Genomic DNA, 14,284 nt, shown 5'->3' on the forward strand with positions numbered 1-14,284 from the left:
GCACCATGGACCAGCGGGACGTGGAGACCGGACTACAAGAATCGACCCTGGACGAGACCTCTACCATGATGGGCTAAATTACTATAGCCTACCCGGAGGGGGAGAAGAGGAGGTCACCATAATGAGATAAGTGGACCAGAGTTCTTATGCATGTGGTAGATTTGGGGAATTATGCAGAAAGGGGACGATTAAACTTGTAAATACTAATATAGGTTTTGATTGTAGCCCATCAGGCTGCATATTAAGGTTGTTTTGATGGCTTTATAGTGTAAGGGTAGATAGATTTTTTTTTCTCTTTATATAAAGCAGACGATGATGTCATTTTGTTAACGCGGCAAGAGGTAGTGTGCCTAGTTGATACGTGTTGTTTGAGTGCGATAGACCGGATATTTTCCTTTGGGTCGGTCGTTGAATACGTTTTACTTGTAGGATTAGGATTACTATGAGTAATAACCATTACATTCCAGGGGGAAGGGCAGACATATCTGCGTAATGTAAGGTGTGCATGCTGACAGTATTTAATTATATGCATGGCTCTATTCACGTGACTTAGATGGATGTAAACTGTAACGTAGGCGCTGGCATTACAGCTATTTGACTCTGTGCTACTCTGCCAAACACGGGCTTGAACCTCTAACCCCCAAGGTTACCGGAAACTCGTCGTATTATGGACGGGAATGATTTTACGAGATAGTATGGTAGAACACTTTATGTGATATAATTGCGGCCCGTGGTGGTCTGTTAATTGAGGTCGGATATGTAGAGTGCGAGGTGTTTTCCTCACACATTTTTGTGGTCATTTTTCTTCGCTATGTGTAGAAATATAAACCCCTTTGGGAAGGGAGCTGGAAAAGCGCCGATATAGGTTACGAAGTCAGGCGGTGGTTTGTTTACAATTTTTTTTTGTGGTATGGGCCGAGGCTCAGGGCGAGACAGTAGAGGTTAATGTTCAGCCAGCTCAGTGGGGGTGTAAGCTCGGCCATCTTTAAATCGCCCGGGGGAAGGTCATTCTTCTTTTGGCAGAGAAGCGGTTTGGGGACACAGTTGCTTCATTTATTTTGGCTTTTTACCTCCCATTTCTTCTGTTTTGTTTCGCATTTCTTATGGTTACGTATCTTAAGTTATCTTGACACTATGCAATTCCTAATGATAGTCCACCTGTTGACACAAAGTTTTGCCTGGTGGACGTGGGTTCACGTCCAGGTATATATGTAAAGCATGGCCATAGAGTAGGTTATCTGAGGCGTTCTTTTTTTTTTTTTTATTATGCTTATTTGTGCTGCTATTTAGGTGTATATAAATTTCCCAAAATGGGAAAGAACTTTCTAATAAGAGCTCCAGTTACTGCGGAATATCCTTAATTCTACCATCATGTCATTTTATGTCGTAGGCATAGTGATGCTGTTTCCATGTTGGGGACACATCCGTTTCCTTTCCTGGTTCACAGATCGACAAACTGCAGCACAACGTCATAACCCAGATTGTGTTTTCTTTGTTTTCTTTTAAACTGTAGATGTGAGCCTTTGGGGCATTTATTTGGGCACTACAGGTGCAATTATTATAAATGACTTGAGTTATGAATACAAACTTATGCTCAAAATTTCTGATTGCAGCAAAAGTGTTCCTCATTTCGTAGTTTAATTTAATTGTATGAGTTCCCCATGATCCTCTCGTCATAAGAACCCTATTGTCGACCATTTCTGCTGACTGCAGCTGAGCAGGTGCCCGTATGTAAGAACAGGTGAGCAGGTAAGTATGGTCCTGCAGTGTTGTTGTGCCCTGTAGGGTACAATACCAAGTTTCAAAATTCTTTGCAATTATTTTTTTTTTTTGTTATTTGCTTTACGTCGCACCGACACAGATAGGTCTTACGGCGACGATGGGGTAGGAAAGGCCTAGGAATTGGAAGGAAGCGGCCGTGGCCTTAATTAAGGTACAGCCCCGGCATTTGCCTGGTGTGAAAATGGGAAACCACGGAAAACCATCTTCAGGGCTGCCGACAGTGGGGCTCGAACCCACGATCTCCCGATTACTGGATACTGACCGCACTTAAGCGACTGCAGCTATCGAGCTCGGTTGCAATTATTTAAGAAAAGTCTAGGTAGAAAACAGATACAGAATCTGCCACGTGGGTGACTGCCCTGAATGAAGATCAGTGGTGATCGACTGATCTCACACCTCTTTCCACACTATATTACGAGAACGATGTGGATTCTCCTGTGGTAGCTTGGCCTCTTGACTCTGGAAAATGGTACGGCATACCATACATAAAAACTGATGTTTTTAGGTCCACGCCAACAAACTCGAAAAATTTGGTCCTGCGCTTTGTGCATCATAATAGCAAATGCAGGTCTTACTGGAAATTGAAGTTGTTGCATGCTACATCCTAGATTACCTTTTGTAGCATCAAGGGTGATTCAAGGAATATACATTTCTTCACCAGATTGTTCACCAGTGATGATTTTTGCTTTAATTACGTTATTACACAGGCTTGTTACAGTTAGTCTAGTTCCATTGCATAAACCTCCTGAAACATCCTAATTATGTAATAGCAATATTATTGCATTATATTTCAATGAATGTGGTGGTCTCTGAAATGTTCACTGAATTAAGGTATGTTGTAAATTCAAATGCTACTTCCGGTTGATCTTTCACTGAGTCGTAGCTATGGTAAATTTTGTACTCTCCAGGAAGTTTGGCAGTGATATCATTGTTAATTGTATCAATGTCTTCGCTGAGTGGTGCAAGTATTCTATCTTTCATTCCTTCATAATTTCCAGTGGCAAAGCAGTTTCTGAAAACTTCATCAATAAGTTTTTGTCTATTTTTGCTATTGGTTTTACGTCGCACCAATACAGATAGGTCTTATGGTGACGATGGGACAGGAAAGGCCTAGGAATGGGAAGGAAGCGGCCATGGCCTTAATTAAGGATCAACCCCAGCATTTGCCTGGTGTGAAAATGGAAAACCATGGAAAACTATCTTCAGGTTTGCCGACAGTGGGGTTCGAACCCACTATCTCCCGGATGCGGCCTCACAGCTGCGCGCTCCTAACCGCACAGCCAACTCACCCAGTCATCAATAAGATTGTCACTTGAAATGGTATCTTGTGGCAATTCTCCATTGCCTAGCTTTAGAAGACATTCAGTTAACTGATGCTGCTCTGAATCAACATGTTTTCTTTTTTCTTTGAGTGTTAACATGTTGAATAGTGGCCATAGAGAACATCTTTTAATGGAAAGCTCTAATGATTCATTTCTGTTTGCTTGCAGGTGTAAAGGAAGACATTGAAGGAAGTCTCCTGCCAGTACCATCACTTTGTCACAAAAAGGGAGATCCAGACTTCATAAAAAATGATCCGTGATATTCAATCTGTATTTTGAAAGCATTGGAGCTTCATCCATAAGAAAAATATCTGTTTCTGCTCATTTCCTGGCTTGGGATGATTCTGGTTTGATACTCTAAACTGACTCTGGTCTCTGTGATAGTTCGACCATTAGAGAGCAGTTTGGATGTGATGCGGTACCGGTAAATGCCATACATTTTACATTAAGATGTCTTCCAGTAAGCATGTAGTAGAGAGTTCCCGGTGCCACTTGTACCATCAACAAAAAAGCATTTTATTTTAAATTTTTAAGTAGATATATATTCGACAACTATTTATGTCCTTGCGATAAACAGTATGTTCATATGAAAATTCCAAATGAAGCAAGGTATAAATTAAACACTCCTGTCTAACAACAATGACTTCCTAATTATACGGTTTACATTAGACAACCGCCTATCCGGTGAGCTGGCCATGTAGTTAGGGGCGCGCAGCTATGAGCTGGCATCCGGAAGATTAAGGCCATGGCTGCTTCCTTCCCACTCCTAGGCCTTTTCTATTCCATCATCGCCATAAGACCTAACTGTGCAAAGTAAAGCAAATTTTAAAAAAAAATTGACAACTGGAGTACCACATGAAGAGCATATGAGATGAACACTACTTCTTTGACCAAGCTTCGATCGTCATTTATTGTTTGGTAGTTAAACTTCTGGAAAATCTATTGTCTAGCTGACTTCCTAATAAAAAAGATAGGCGTCACTGGGTCCGCCTCTATGGTGTAGTGGTTAGTATGAATTGCTGCCACCTCCGGAGGCCTGGGTTCGATTCTCAGCTCTGCCACGAAATTTGAAAAGTGGTACGAGGGCTGAAAGTGGGTCCACTCAGCCTTAGGAGGTCAACTGAGTAGAAGGGGCATTCGATTCCCACCTCAGCCATCTTTGAAGTGGTTTTCCATGGTTTTCCACTTATCCTTCAGTTATATGCCGGGATGGTACCTAACTCAAACCCATGGCCACTTACTTCCCTCTTCCTTGTCTATCCCTTCCAATCTTCTCATCCCTCCACAAGGCCCCTGTTCAGCATAGCAAATGAGGCCACCTGGGCAAGGTACTAGTCCTCTTCCCCAATTGTATACCCAGATCCAAAGCCCCATGTTCCAGGACACTGTCCTTGAGGCAGTAGACCTGGTGGGTTATCTTAAGAGAGAGAAAAATGTAACTGTTTTTTACACTCTAGAAACTGCATGTAAACTCCTAAAAATCAAGAAGTGCTCATTTAAAATTGTATACCACCATCTTTCCTAACCTGCTGACCAACAAACTGATGGTAAAAATTTTGGAGCACTGGGGCTCAAACCGTCTAAGCTGGGCATGATGCCGTAACGACCACAACCACTGCGCAAACTCCATGATGTTTTCACTAAACAGTAGATATCATGGCCATCATGATATTGTTTCTGTAATCCACACCTGATAGGAAACTTTTTCTGAAAATGAGACCCTTAAGAGATATAAACTTCATGTAGAATGGTCCGTATTGAACTGTGATTACATATAAAATTAAAATTAAAAGTTTAGTTTTTCAGTACAAAATGTATGTAATGCGGGTTACATTACAAATGAAACATTTATTTGGAACTAGTTTCGACCTAAGGTCGAGGTCATCATCAACCAATAACACAAATTGCACAACATATTGAATAGTCCATAAACAATGTACATATATTGCAGAAACATTGTGGTTTGACACTGTAAAGTTGAAGATGAAACAGTCATAATGGAGATAAAAGTTTTAAATTATGCATACATTGCATTAAAGTAAGGCACTTAGCTGCTGTTGAAGGTTGATAGAATTTGATCAATCTGGATGCCGAAGATTCTTGAAAATTTGTGTATCTTTCGCTACAAAGTTCTGACAGCGAAGGATACACAAATTTTCATGAATCTGTTCAATATGTTGTGCAATTCGTGTTGTTGGCTGTTGATGACTTTGACCTTAGGTCGAAACTAGTTCCAAATAAATGTTTCATTTGTAATGTAACCCGCATTACATAAATTTTGTAATGAAAAGGTGGAACTGTTAAACTAAACTTTAATTTTATATGTAATGAGACCCTTACTGATCAATTTCTAGTCCCAAGAAACCGCTAGTCCATGATTTTCTTTAGAGCCATTTCCGAGAAAGCTAGTATTTATATACAAGAATTGTTTGTTTAATAGTAGAAGATATTTACTTGCCACAACAGTAAAACAGAAGAAAAGAAAGGTCTTACATTGTACACCTTAAATGCAATACAGAAATATTATTACTCCAATGTCACTGAGAAAGTTTTTTTTGCTGTGGTGAAAGGTAATGCTCAGGAATAACAGAAAGTAGCTCTTTCACACGCCTAAGTCACGTTCCCTAAAGTAGCACAACTCTCTCCACTGCAGTCTTTGTGAATACGGCAATTTTGTAGTTCAGCAGTAAGGAACTGTAAAGTGACCACCAGTGAAATCTGTGTATTATATCATGAATTCAGGCAGAAATACAAACTAGCAATTTTAAAATGGATTGCTCTTGAGTTCATTACAGAAATGGTGTGCAGCCTGCAAATCACAAATTTTCTCTTCAACCAAATATTGGCGGAACCAAAGGGATAAATTACTGGCTGCAATGCCAATCCGAGGGGCACAATTGGAAAAGTACGCAGAAGTGGATAAGCAAGCGTGCTGAGTAGATGTTTCTCTGCTCTTCAAAAGTCTTACTATAATGATTTACAGCTACGTTTTAATGCCCATTGCCCACGGTAAAATGTTTCGTACAATTTGTTTTACAACTAATTTTATAAAAATATGACGAAAACAAGTTGTGTTGTTCACAGTAAAATTATATTATAAAATTTGTGGAAGCATCAGGATGGCCATCTATGAACTAAATTCTGAACTAAGATGTGTATGTCCTGCCAAGGATTGAGTTCAAAGCCAGTTTATCTTTGCCTTCGCATCAGCCTGGCTTGTGTTTGACCGAAATTTTGACTCAAATTCGGCGATTGAATTTTCTGCCTCCCAGCAGTGTATTATAATTATTAGGTTACTCATTTGTTCAGATAACTCAGATATCATGACTAGACACTTTTTTCATCACTCCATGTAATATCTCAATATAAATTTAGACCTTCATTAATCTAATTAACATAACCTCTGCAGATCAGAAGTAGAGTGTCGGCTTCCACATTCCAAGATTGTTTGCTCAAATCTGACGGAGGTCAACGTCATACAATGTTGGCAAGTAAAAGATCTCTGGTGACAAACTTGGTGTTCCAACAACATTAAATAGATGCCCAAGAGAGTTTTGGTTCACTCTGCCATCTGGTAGGTCTAGAGTAAAACAGAACATTGAGATTGACAAGGAAGCGTAAAGTGTTTGTGCGAGGTAGCCGAGCCCATTTCATCACCATTATCATTATTACAGGCATAAAATTGATGTTCTGCAGCAATATCAGCCAGCCAGTATATCAAAATTTAAGGCTTTGACTTACCTACAAAGTTTCCAGATGGTGCAAAAGCAACACTCATGACCCATGAAGATCTCAAAGGTATGACTTGTACCTTGTTTCCAGTCCAGGTGTCCCAGATAATTAGTTTCCCATCTAGAGATCCTGTCACACAATGTCTGAAAAGGAAGCTTTATTTAAAGACTTTGTATACTGGAATGATAGAGATAAAGACAAATTAGATGATGTTCAAGTCAGACACAAATCATTCCTGATGGAACAACTGATGTATAAAATACCATTCATACTGTCTGATACTATCACCTTGCAGACAATTATAATTAAAAATTCACTGACAGTTCAACTCTCTTCAAAAAGGAAATCCTATCCATCCTCAGCTGGAATGAAAGTGACTTGGATACTTTATTGTCTGATTGTTGATCACACTAGGTGCAAGTGCATTTCCTCCAGAGCATCAGACAACTGGAAGTTATTTACCACATCTTACTGGTGCAAACACGAAGTAGTATCATTTTTTAACTACAAAAAATAAATTAATGTCAAATGATGGATGGAAAGTTAGGCTATGGATAGCCATGAACCTGTCAGCGCTATTGTACCACGGGGTGACGTGATACACCCATGTGGCGTGTCTGAGGTGGCAAATAGGGGCTTTCACGTCGGCTTGCTGGCAGACTTGAGTGAAATAAAATAGCTCTCACACACCAAACACAACTTCAGTTTGTAGGGGTAGGGGGAGGGGTACCCACGCCAACATTAATGGGAACCTCACTGGATCACATCCAGAGTTGTAACATGGGACGTAGTCCCACTGCAGGCGACTCCTTGACAGCCAGCCATGAAAAGTCTTTTAAGAAATATTCCACGAGCTGAACCAAGAGTTCAGAGAAGGCAGCACTCAGATATGGTGGGCTGCCACTTAGAAGATAAAATGCGATCGGATGCACTAATAATAATAATCGCATGGAGACATTTCAATTTGACGCCATCTGGCTGTCTGCTCGTCAATTTCAACATTCCATTTTACTCTAGGCCCACTAGATGGCTGACCGAGTAAACCAAAACTCTCTTGGGCATCTATGCCTGAGATTTAATTAATTTTGAATGGAAAATTCTAAATTCCCATGGAGGGAATCTGATGTGTTTTTGACATTAATTAATTTTGTCGGGTAAACACCAAATGTGCCACCAGAGATCTTTTACATGCCAACACCATATGTCATGGAGTGTCGAATGGACTTTCTCCGCCCTTCAAAAATCTGACTAACTCTGCCAGGTTTGAACCCGCTATCATAGAACAGTAAACAGAGATTGGGAAGACAGGCAACAAAAGCCATGTTGTTTGCAGATGATATTGTGATATGGGGTGAGGATGAAATGGAAGTGCAAAAACAAGTAGATGTATGGAATCAAGAGATAGAAAAATTTGGGATGAAAGTAAGCACAGAGAAAAGTAAAACAATAGTGATGACAAGGGGAAGGAAGGAAGGAAGGAAGGAAGGAAGGAAGGAAGGAAGGAAGAAAGGAAGGAAGGAAGGAAGGGGAAAGATAAACTGAATGGTAAAATTCTCAAAGTGGTTAAAAGTTTCATGTACTTGGAAAGTTGATCACAGAAGATGGAAAGATAACTGAGGAAAGTGGGAAAAGAATACAACAAGCAAACAGCTTCTACCACAGTGTAAGGGGTATTTTGTGGAACCAAGATGTCCCCAACAAATGTAAGAAAGTATTATATTCAACCTATTATGAACTCATACTGACCTGTGCAGCTGGATCGTGGACTACAACAAAACGAGAGGAGAGTAGAATAAGGCAGTTGAGATGAAAATCCTAAGAGGCATCGAGGGCAAGACCAGAAAGGATAGAATTAGAAGTGAAGAGATAAGGAAAAGGACAGGAATCATGAAACTTCAAGACAGGATAGAAACAACAAAGTTTAAGTGGTATGGACTATGATGAGAATGGGAGAAGAGAGAGTGCCAAAAAAAAGTTTTTCAGAGAAGTTAACAGGAAAGAGACCATGAGGAAGACCCCAAAAGGGGTGGACAGATTCAGTGTGGGAGTGCATTTTAGTATTAGTCACCACCTTATCTGGACATTATCATTATAACTAACAATCTTTAGATACTGCTGACTGAAAACTTCTGCCTTTTGAAGATCCTCACAAACACACTCCCTTTATTCATTAATGATTCCTGGAATGTCCTTCTTGGGACTTGTTTCTGCCTTAAAGTACCTACACATACTCTTCCATTTTTCACTAAAATTTGTATGACCGCCAGTTATGCTTGCCATCATATTATCCTTAGGTACTTTCTTTGCTAGATTCAATTTCCTAGTTAGTTCATTCGATTTCTCCTTACTTCCACAGCCATTTCTAAGTCTATTTTTTTCCAACCTGCACCTCCTTCTTAGTCTCTTTACTTCTCCATTATAATATAGTGGATCTTTACCATTCCTTACAACCTTTAAAGGTACAAACCTATTTTCACATTCCTCAGCAATTGCTTTAAACCCATCCCAGAGTCTATTTATATTTTTATTTATGTTTTCCACCGATCATAATTACTTTTTTAAACTGCCTCATGCCTGTTTTATCAGCCATATAGTACTGCCTAATAGTCCTGATTTTAATATCTTCCTTTCTTTCACATTTATTTTTAACTACCACAAAAACAGATTTGTGATCACTAATACCATCTATTACTTCAGTTTCTCTATAGAGCTCATCTGGTTTTACCAGCACCACATCCAGAATATTCTTCCTTCTAGTTGGTTCCAAAAGCCAAAAAAAAAAAAAAAAGAGAGAATGCCCACGTGGTTTGGGGCACGTAACTGTCAGCTTGCATTTGCGGGACAGTGGGTTTGAATCCCACTGTCAGCAGCCCTGAAGATGGTTTTCCATGGTTTCCATTTACATACCAGGCAAATGTTGGAGTTGTACCTTAATTAAGGCCATGGACGCTTCCTTCCCACTCCTAACCGCTCTATCCTATTGTCACCATAAGACATATCTGTGTCGGTGCAACATGAAGCAAATTCTAAAAATCAAAAATCAAAATCATCGTAGGTAAATTTTGATACTTTGTTAGTATAAGTCACCAGACCAACTTCATCAGGGAGCATGTTTCAAGACTCACTGAGAGGCCATCTTGACGGGCGAAGTGTGGTATAAGAGGAAAGTTGGGTAAACACAGGAAAAGGGAAGAGACAAACATGTGAAGATGAATACAGGTGGTAAAAGATAAGAAACACCCCAGTAGATCAATTGTAATTAATTGTAATTAACTAACCGACTATCTCCACTGAAATGAATGGAGTTGACTTTGTTGATGTGTCCTTTAAGAAGTTTCTTAGTCACCAGACGAACTTTTGGAGCATCAGCAACACTTTCACATACTGCATCTATTGTTGTATCTGCCATCTTCTTCTGTTCATCCTGAAATGTACAATTTATATCATGTTGTTTATTAATTAATATAATGCTACATTTTAATTCCATTAGTGGTCAGCTGGGAGGACTCCACAATGCTCCTCTACTTATAAAGTATATGGGTCTTCTGTTACAATTGTATTACAAAGAGAAATCTCATGAATTAGTCTATACACTTACAATTTCAGATTGATGATGAAACATATTCAACTGTTTATCAAGCACTAGTAGTGTCTGCCCTCAGATATGCCATAACAGCATGGGGAAATCAAAACTCTATTATCATAAACAACAACATTTTCTTCTTGTTCAACAAATAAATTCTCTTTATAAGAGTAATTGATTATTACAAGCAATCTACCCCAGTTTTGCACACGAGCTATATAAAATTTAAGATTTCCTCATATGAAATTAATTTCATTTTGGTCCGTTTTCATGATTTATCATCATCAACAAGGATGAGAAGGTCCACCTATTCAATACCGTATATAATACATCAATATTATTTATTACATTGGGACTAGTTTTGCCCCTTGTATTGGTTCATCTTCAGCCTTAAATTATAAATGTAAAAGAACATTACATGTAACTTGCAAACATCAACTAATATAATACTATTGGCATGTCTTGAAATAGTGATCAAATATGTTGTGATTACACATGAGTCCATTAAAATTGATGTGTCTTGCATATGTGTTCAACACTTGTGAGTCACTTCTTCTTTTATGAAAATCATGGTCTTAATAAAAAACAGTACACTATGACATACATCCAAAATATGGATTAATATAACACATTAACCTATCCTTTTGGTATATATATTTGTTATGAATGTCCTTTTGGTGTAGCTTTTATCTTGCATTATTGTTGGAGTTAAAAAAGATGCTCTATACATGATGGATGTCTTTGGTCTTCAGATTTATCAATCAATCAATACTGATCTGCATTTAGGGCAGTCGCCCAGGTGGCAGATTCCCTATCTGTTGTTTTCCTAGCCTTTTCCTAAACGATTTCAAAGAAATTGGAAATCTATTGAACGTCTCCCTTGGTAAGTTATTCCAATCCCTAACTCCCCTTCCTATAAATGAATATTTGCCCCAGTTTGTCCTCTTGAATTCCAACTTTATCTTCATATTGTGATCTTTCCTACTTTTATAAACGCCACTCAAACTTATTCGTCTACTAATGTCATTCCACGCCATCTCTCCGCTGACAGCTCGGAACATACCACTTAGTCGAGCAGCTTTTCTTCTTTCTCTCAATTCTTCCCAACCCAAACTTTGGCCCCTATTGCTAAGAGTATGTAAACTGCCATTTTTGTGATATTTATAGGGACATTCCTAGTATGAATCAGTGGCCCTCAGATCTGGTGGAGTGATCTCTCAAATTATTCCATATAAAGTGAATATTTAGAAAGGGGCCAATGACCTTAGATGTTAGGCCCCTTTAAGCAACAAGCATCATCATCATCAATATTTAGAAAAGCAAAGGAAAATTAAATGGGAAATGAGACAGTATAAAGAAAATGTATGAGATACATCTTTAGGTGCCAACACTAGACAGAAGAGGAATAGCTTATGGTGTTTGTGGGTGGGGAGGGTCAGGTAGGGATGGATTGGGTATGGGTATATGAATTAAAGGATCAAAACTAATCCCGATATGTAATAAATACCATAACATTAACATATTATATACAGTATTGAATAGGTGGACCTTCTCATCCTTGTAGATAGAGATTTCCTCATAGTTGACATTAGTATGCTGCTTTCCTCCCAACGTATGTACGTAGCTCAGAGCTCCAGCCATCCGCATGTTAGCCGTCTTCTTTCTCTCCATCCAGTATTAAAACCAATCCAGCACTTTCACTGAAATGATGACAACTCCTAAACCACACATGCAAATTACCTACATACTACATAGGGTACTTTTTGTGATCTAGGGGTAGCATACCTGTCTCTCATCCGGAAGCACCAGTTCGATTCCCAGCCAGGTCAGGGATTTTTACCTGGACCTGACGGCTAGTTTGAGGTCCACTCAGCCTACGTGATTACAACTGAGGAGCGATCCCACACTAGAAAGCTGAACGGCCGAAAGAATTTGTCACACTGACCGTGAATCACCTCATAATCTACAGTTCTTCTGGCTGAGCAGCAGTCACTTGGTAGACCAAGGCCCATCAGGGGTTGTTGGTTGTAAAGGGTATTTTTATCTTAATAAGGATGTTGAAAACCAAACCCCATTGCGCAACAGTCCCGAATGGCCTTGGCCTACCAAGTGACTGCTGCTCAGCCCAAAGGCCTACAGATTATGAGGTGTCATGTGGTCGGCACGACGAATCCTTAACCACCATTATTCTTGGCTTTCTAGACCGGGGCCACTATCTCACCATCCGATAGCTCCTCAATTCTAATTACATAAGCTGAGTAAACCTTGAACCAGCCCTCAGATCCAGGTAAAAATCCCTGACCTGGCCAGGAATTGAACCCAGGGCCTCCAGATAAGAGGCAGGCATGCTACCCCTACACCACGGGACCAGCAATAAGGATGGTGAAGTGAATAAAAGTTTATTTTGATAAGGATTAAGTGAATTATAACAATATAAGTTTTTATTCATCCTCCTACTCAGTACATATTCATAACCCTCTGAGGGTGTTAAAAGGTCATGTCATAAAATTCAACATGTTTCAACCCTATTTGTTGATTCAGTGATTATTTTTTCTGCTTTAAAATTTTCCAAATGTACAAGTGTTACAATTTTATTTTATGTTCAGTTAAAATCTTGAAAAACACAGTGCAAAGATCATTGAGTTTATTACACAAAAAGCTTATTGCTTAAAATGGTGTGATTGAAAAAGGTTAATGTTCAATCTTTTTATGTGTAGCTATGATTGTCCATAATTGTAATGTTGTGAGTTTGAAGTTCAATCTAGGACTGAAAATTCTAAATGTATATATACTGTGGTACACGAAAACATAATGCATTACAATCTTATACAACGTGATAAAATGACATAAAATATCGAGTGTATGTTCTCTTGTTTTGTGTTTATTCTTATCAGTGTGAAGTAAAATTAATCTTGCAATATTTCTTGATGATAAAGGCATCATAATTTAAAAGGAGGTTCCATAACTTTGGTAGATTCTAGAATTAATAGATCATTGTCATCATCCTTGATTTCGAGCTGCAAGCAAGGAAACGTGTTTTTAGGTCCTTGACTAAATTGTGTGTATAAGTGATTAATCTCAAAATGAAGACAAAAATGAAAATCCACAGCCTGTTTCCAGCTTCATTCCGGGCAGGAATGTAATGAATGAAGCCTCCATCTTGCGGCGAGGATAGGAGTTTGCCAGGTGTCGAAGCCTGTCGTACTCTTCTGGGGCAATGATCAATGACTGACAGATGAAATACAATTATATTGGAGAGAGTTGCTGGAATTAAAAATGACAGGGAAAACCAGAGTACCCAGAGAAAATCCTGACCTGTCTCCGCTTTGTCTAGCACAAATCTCACATGGAGTGACTGGAATGAGAACCATGGAACGCAGCAGTGAGAGACAGGCACACTGACGCGTGAGTCGCAGAGGCACATTAATTAATCTCAAAGTATGGGTTCTAATTTTAGGTTAAATTTTTACTGCAAATTATAACATAAAAACGCTTACTGAGGACTTCCTTTTACAAACAGGAAAGCTAATGATTTTGATGAAATAAAAGTATGGAAATGAATCAAACAATATCCTGCAAAACACCATTTTTAGTGACAAACAACAACCCACTGAAAAATCCCAAGCAACAAGAACACTGCACAAATTCAAAGAATTTACATCACGAGTGGCGAGAATGCAACAATTGATGAGTTACATTGTTTCCAAATCCGTCTTGACACTATTCAATTTTCAAATGAAAGGGTCCACCTGTTCAACACTTTATCTCATATATTGAGTTATATATTAGTGGGAATACATATTTCATCAACTGTGAAGACATCCTCAGTTTCTTGAAACATAAGCATAAGGTTACAAGGACAACA

General features: G+C 38.9%; 1 protein-coding gene across 3 annotated transcripts in view; it reads right to left on the bottom strand.

Annotated features, from left to right (window-relative positions):
• Gbeta76C (guanine nucleotide-binding protein subunit beta-2) overlaps positions 1-14,284 on the bottom strand; it is a 211,895-nt gene that overhangs the window by 37,346 nt on the left and 160,265 nt on the right. For 2 of the 3 annotated variants that reach the window (XM_067148912.2, XM_067148911.2), the window contains exons 3-4: positions 10,115-10,260; positions 6,846-6,979 (exon numbers count right to left, since the gene is read on the bottom strand). In XM_067148912.2, coding sequence (XP_067005013.1) covers positions 6,846-6,979; positions 10,115-10,260 — 280 coding nt within the window. Of the gene's footprint in view, positions 1-6,845; positions 6,980-10,114; positions 10,261-11,967; positions 12,087-14,284 lie in introns of those variants that run through there. The other variant, XM_067148910.2, reaches the window with a different exon arrangement.

Source organism: Anabrus simplex, chromosome 6, assembly GCF_040414725.1.
Source record: "Anabrus simplex isolate iqAnaSimp1 chromosome 6, ASM4041472v1, whole genome shotgun sequence".
In the NCBI taxonomy this organism is placed as follows: domain Eukaryota; kingdom Metazoa; phylum Arthropoda; class Insecta; order Orthoptera; family Tettigoniidae; genus Anabrus; species Anabrus simplex.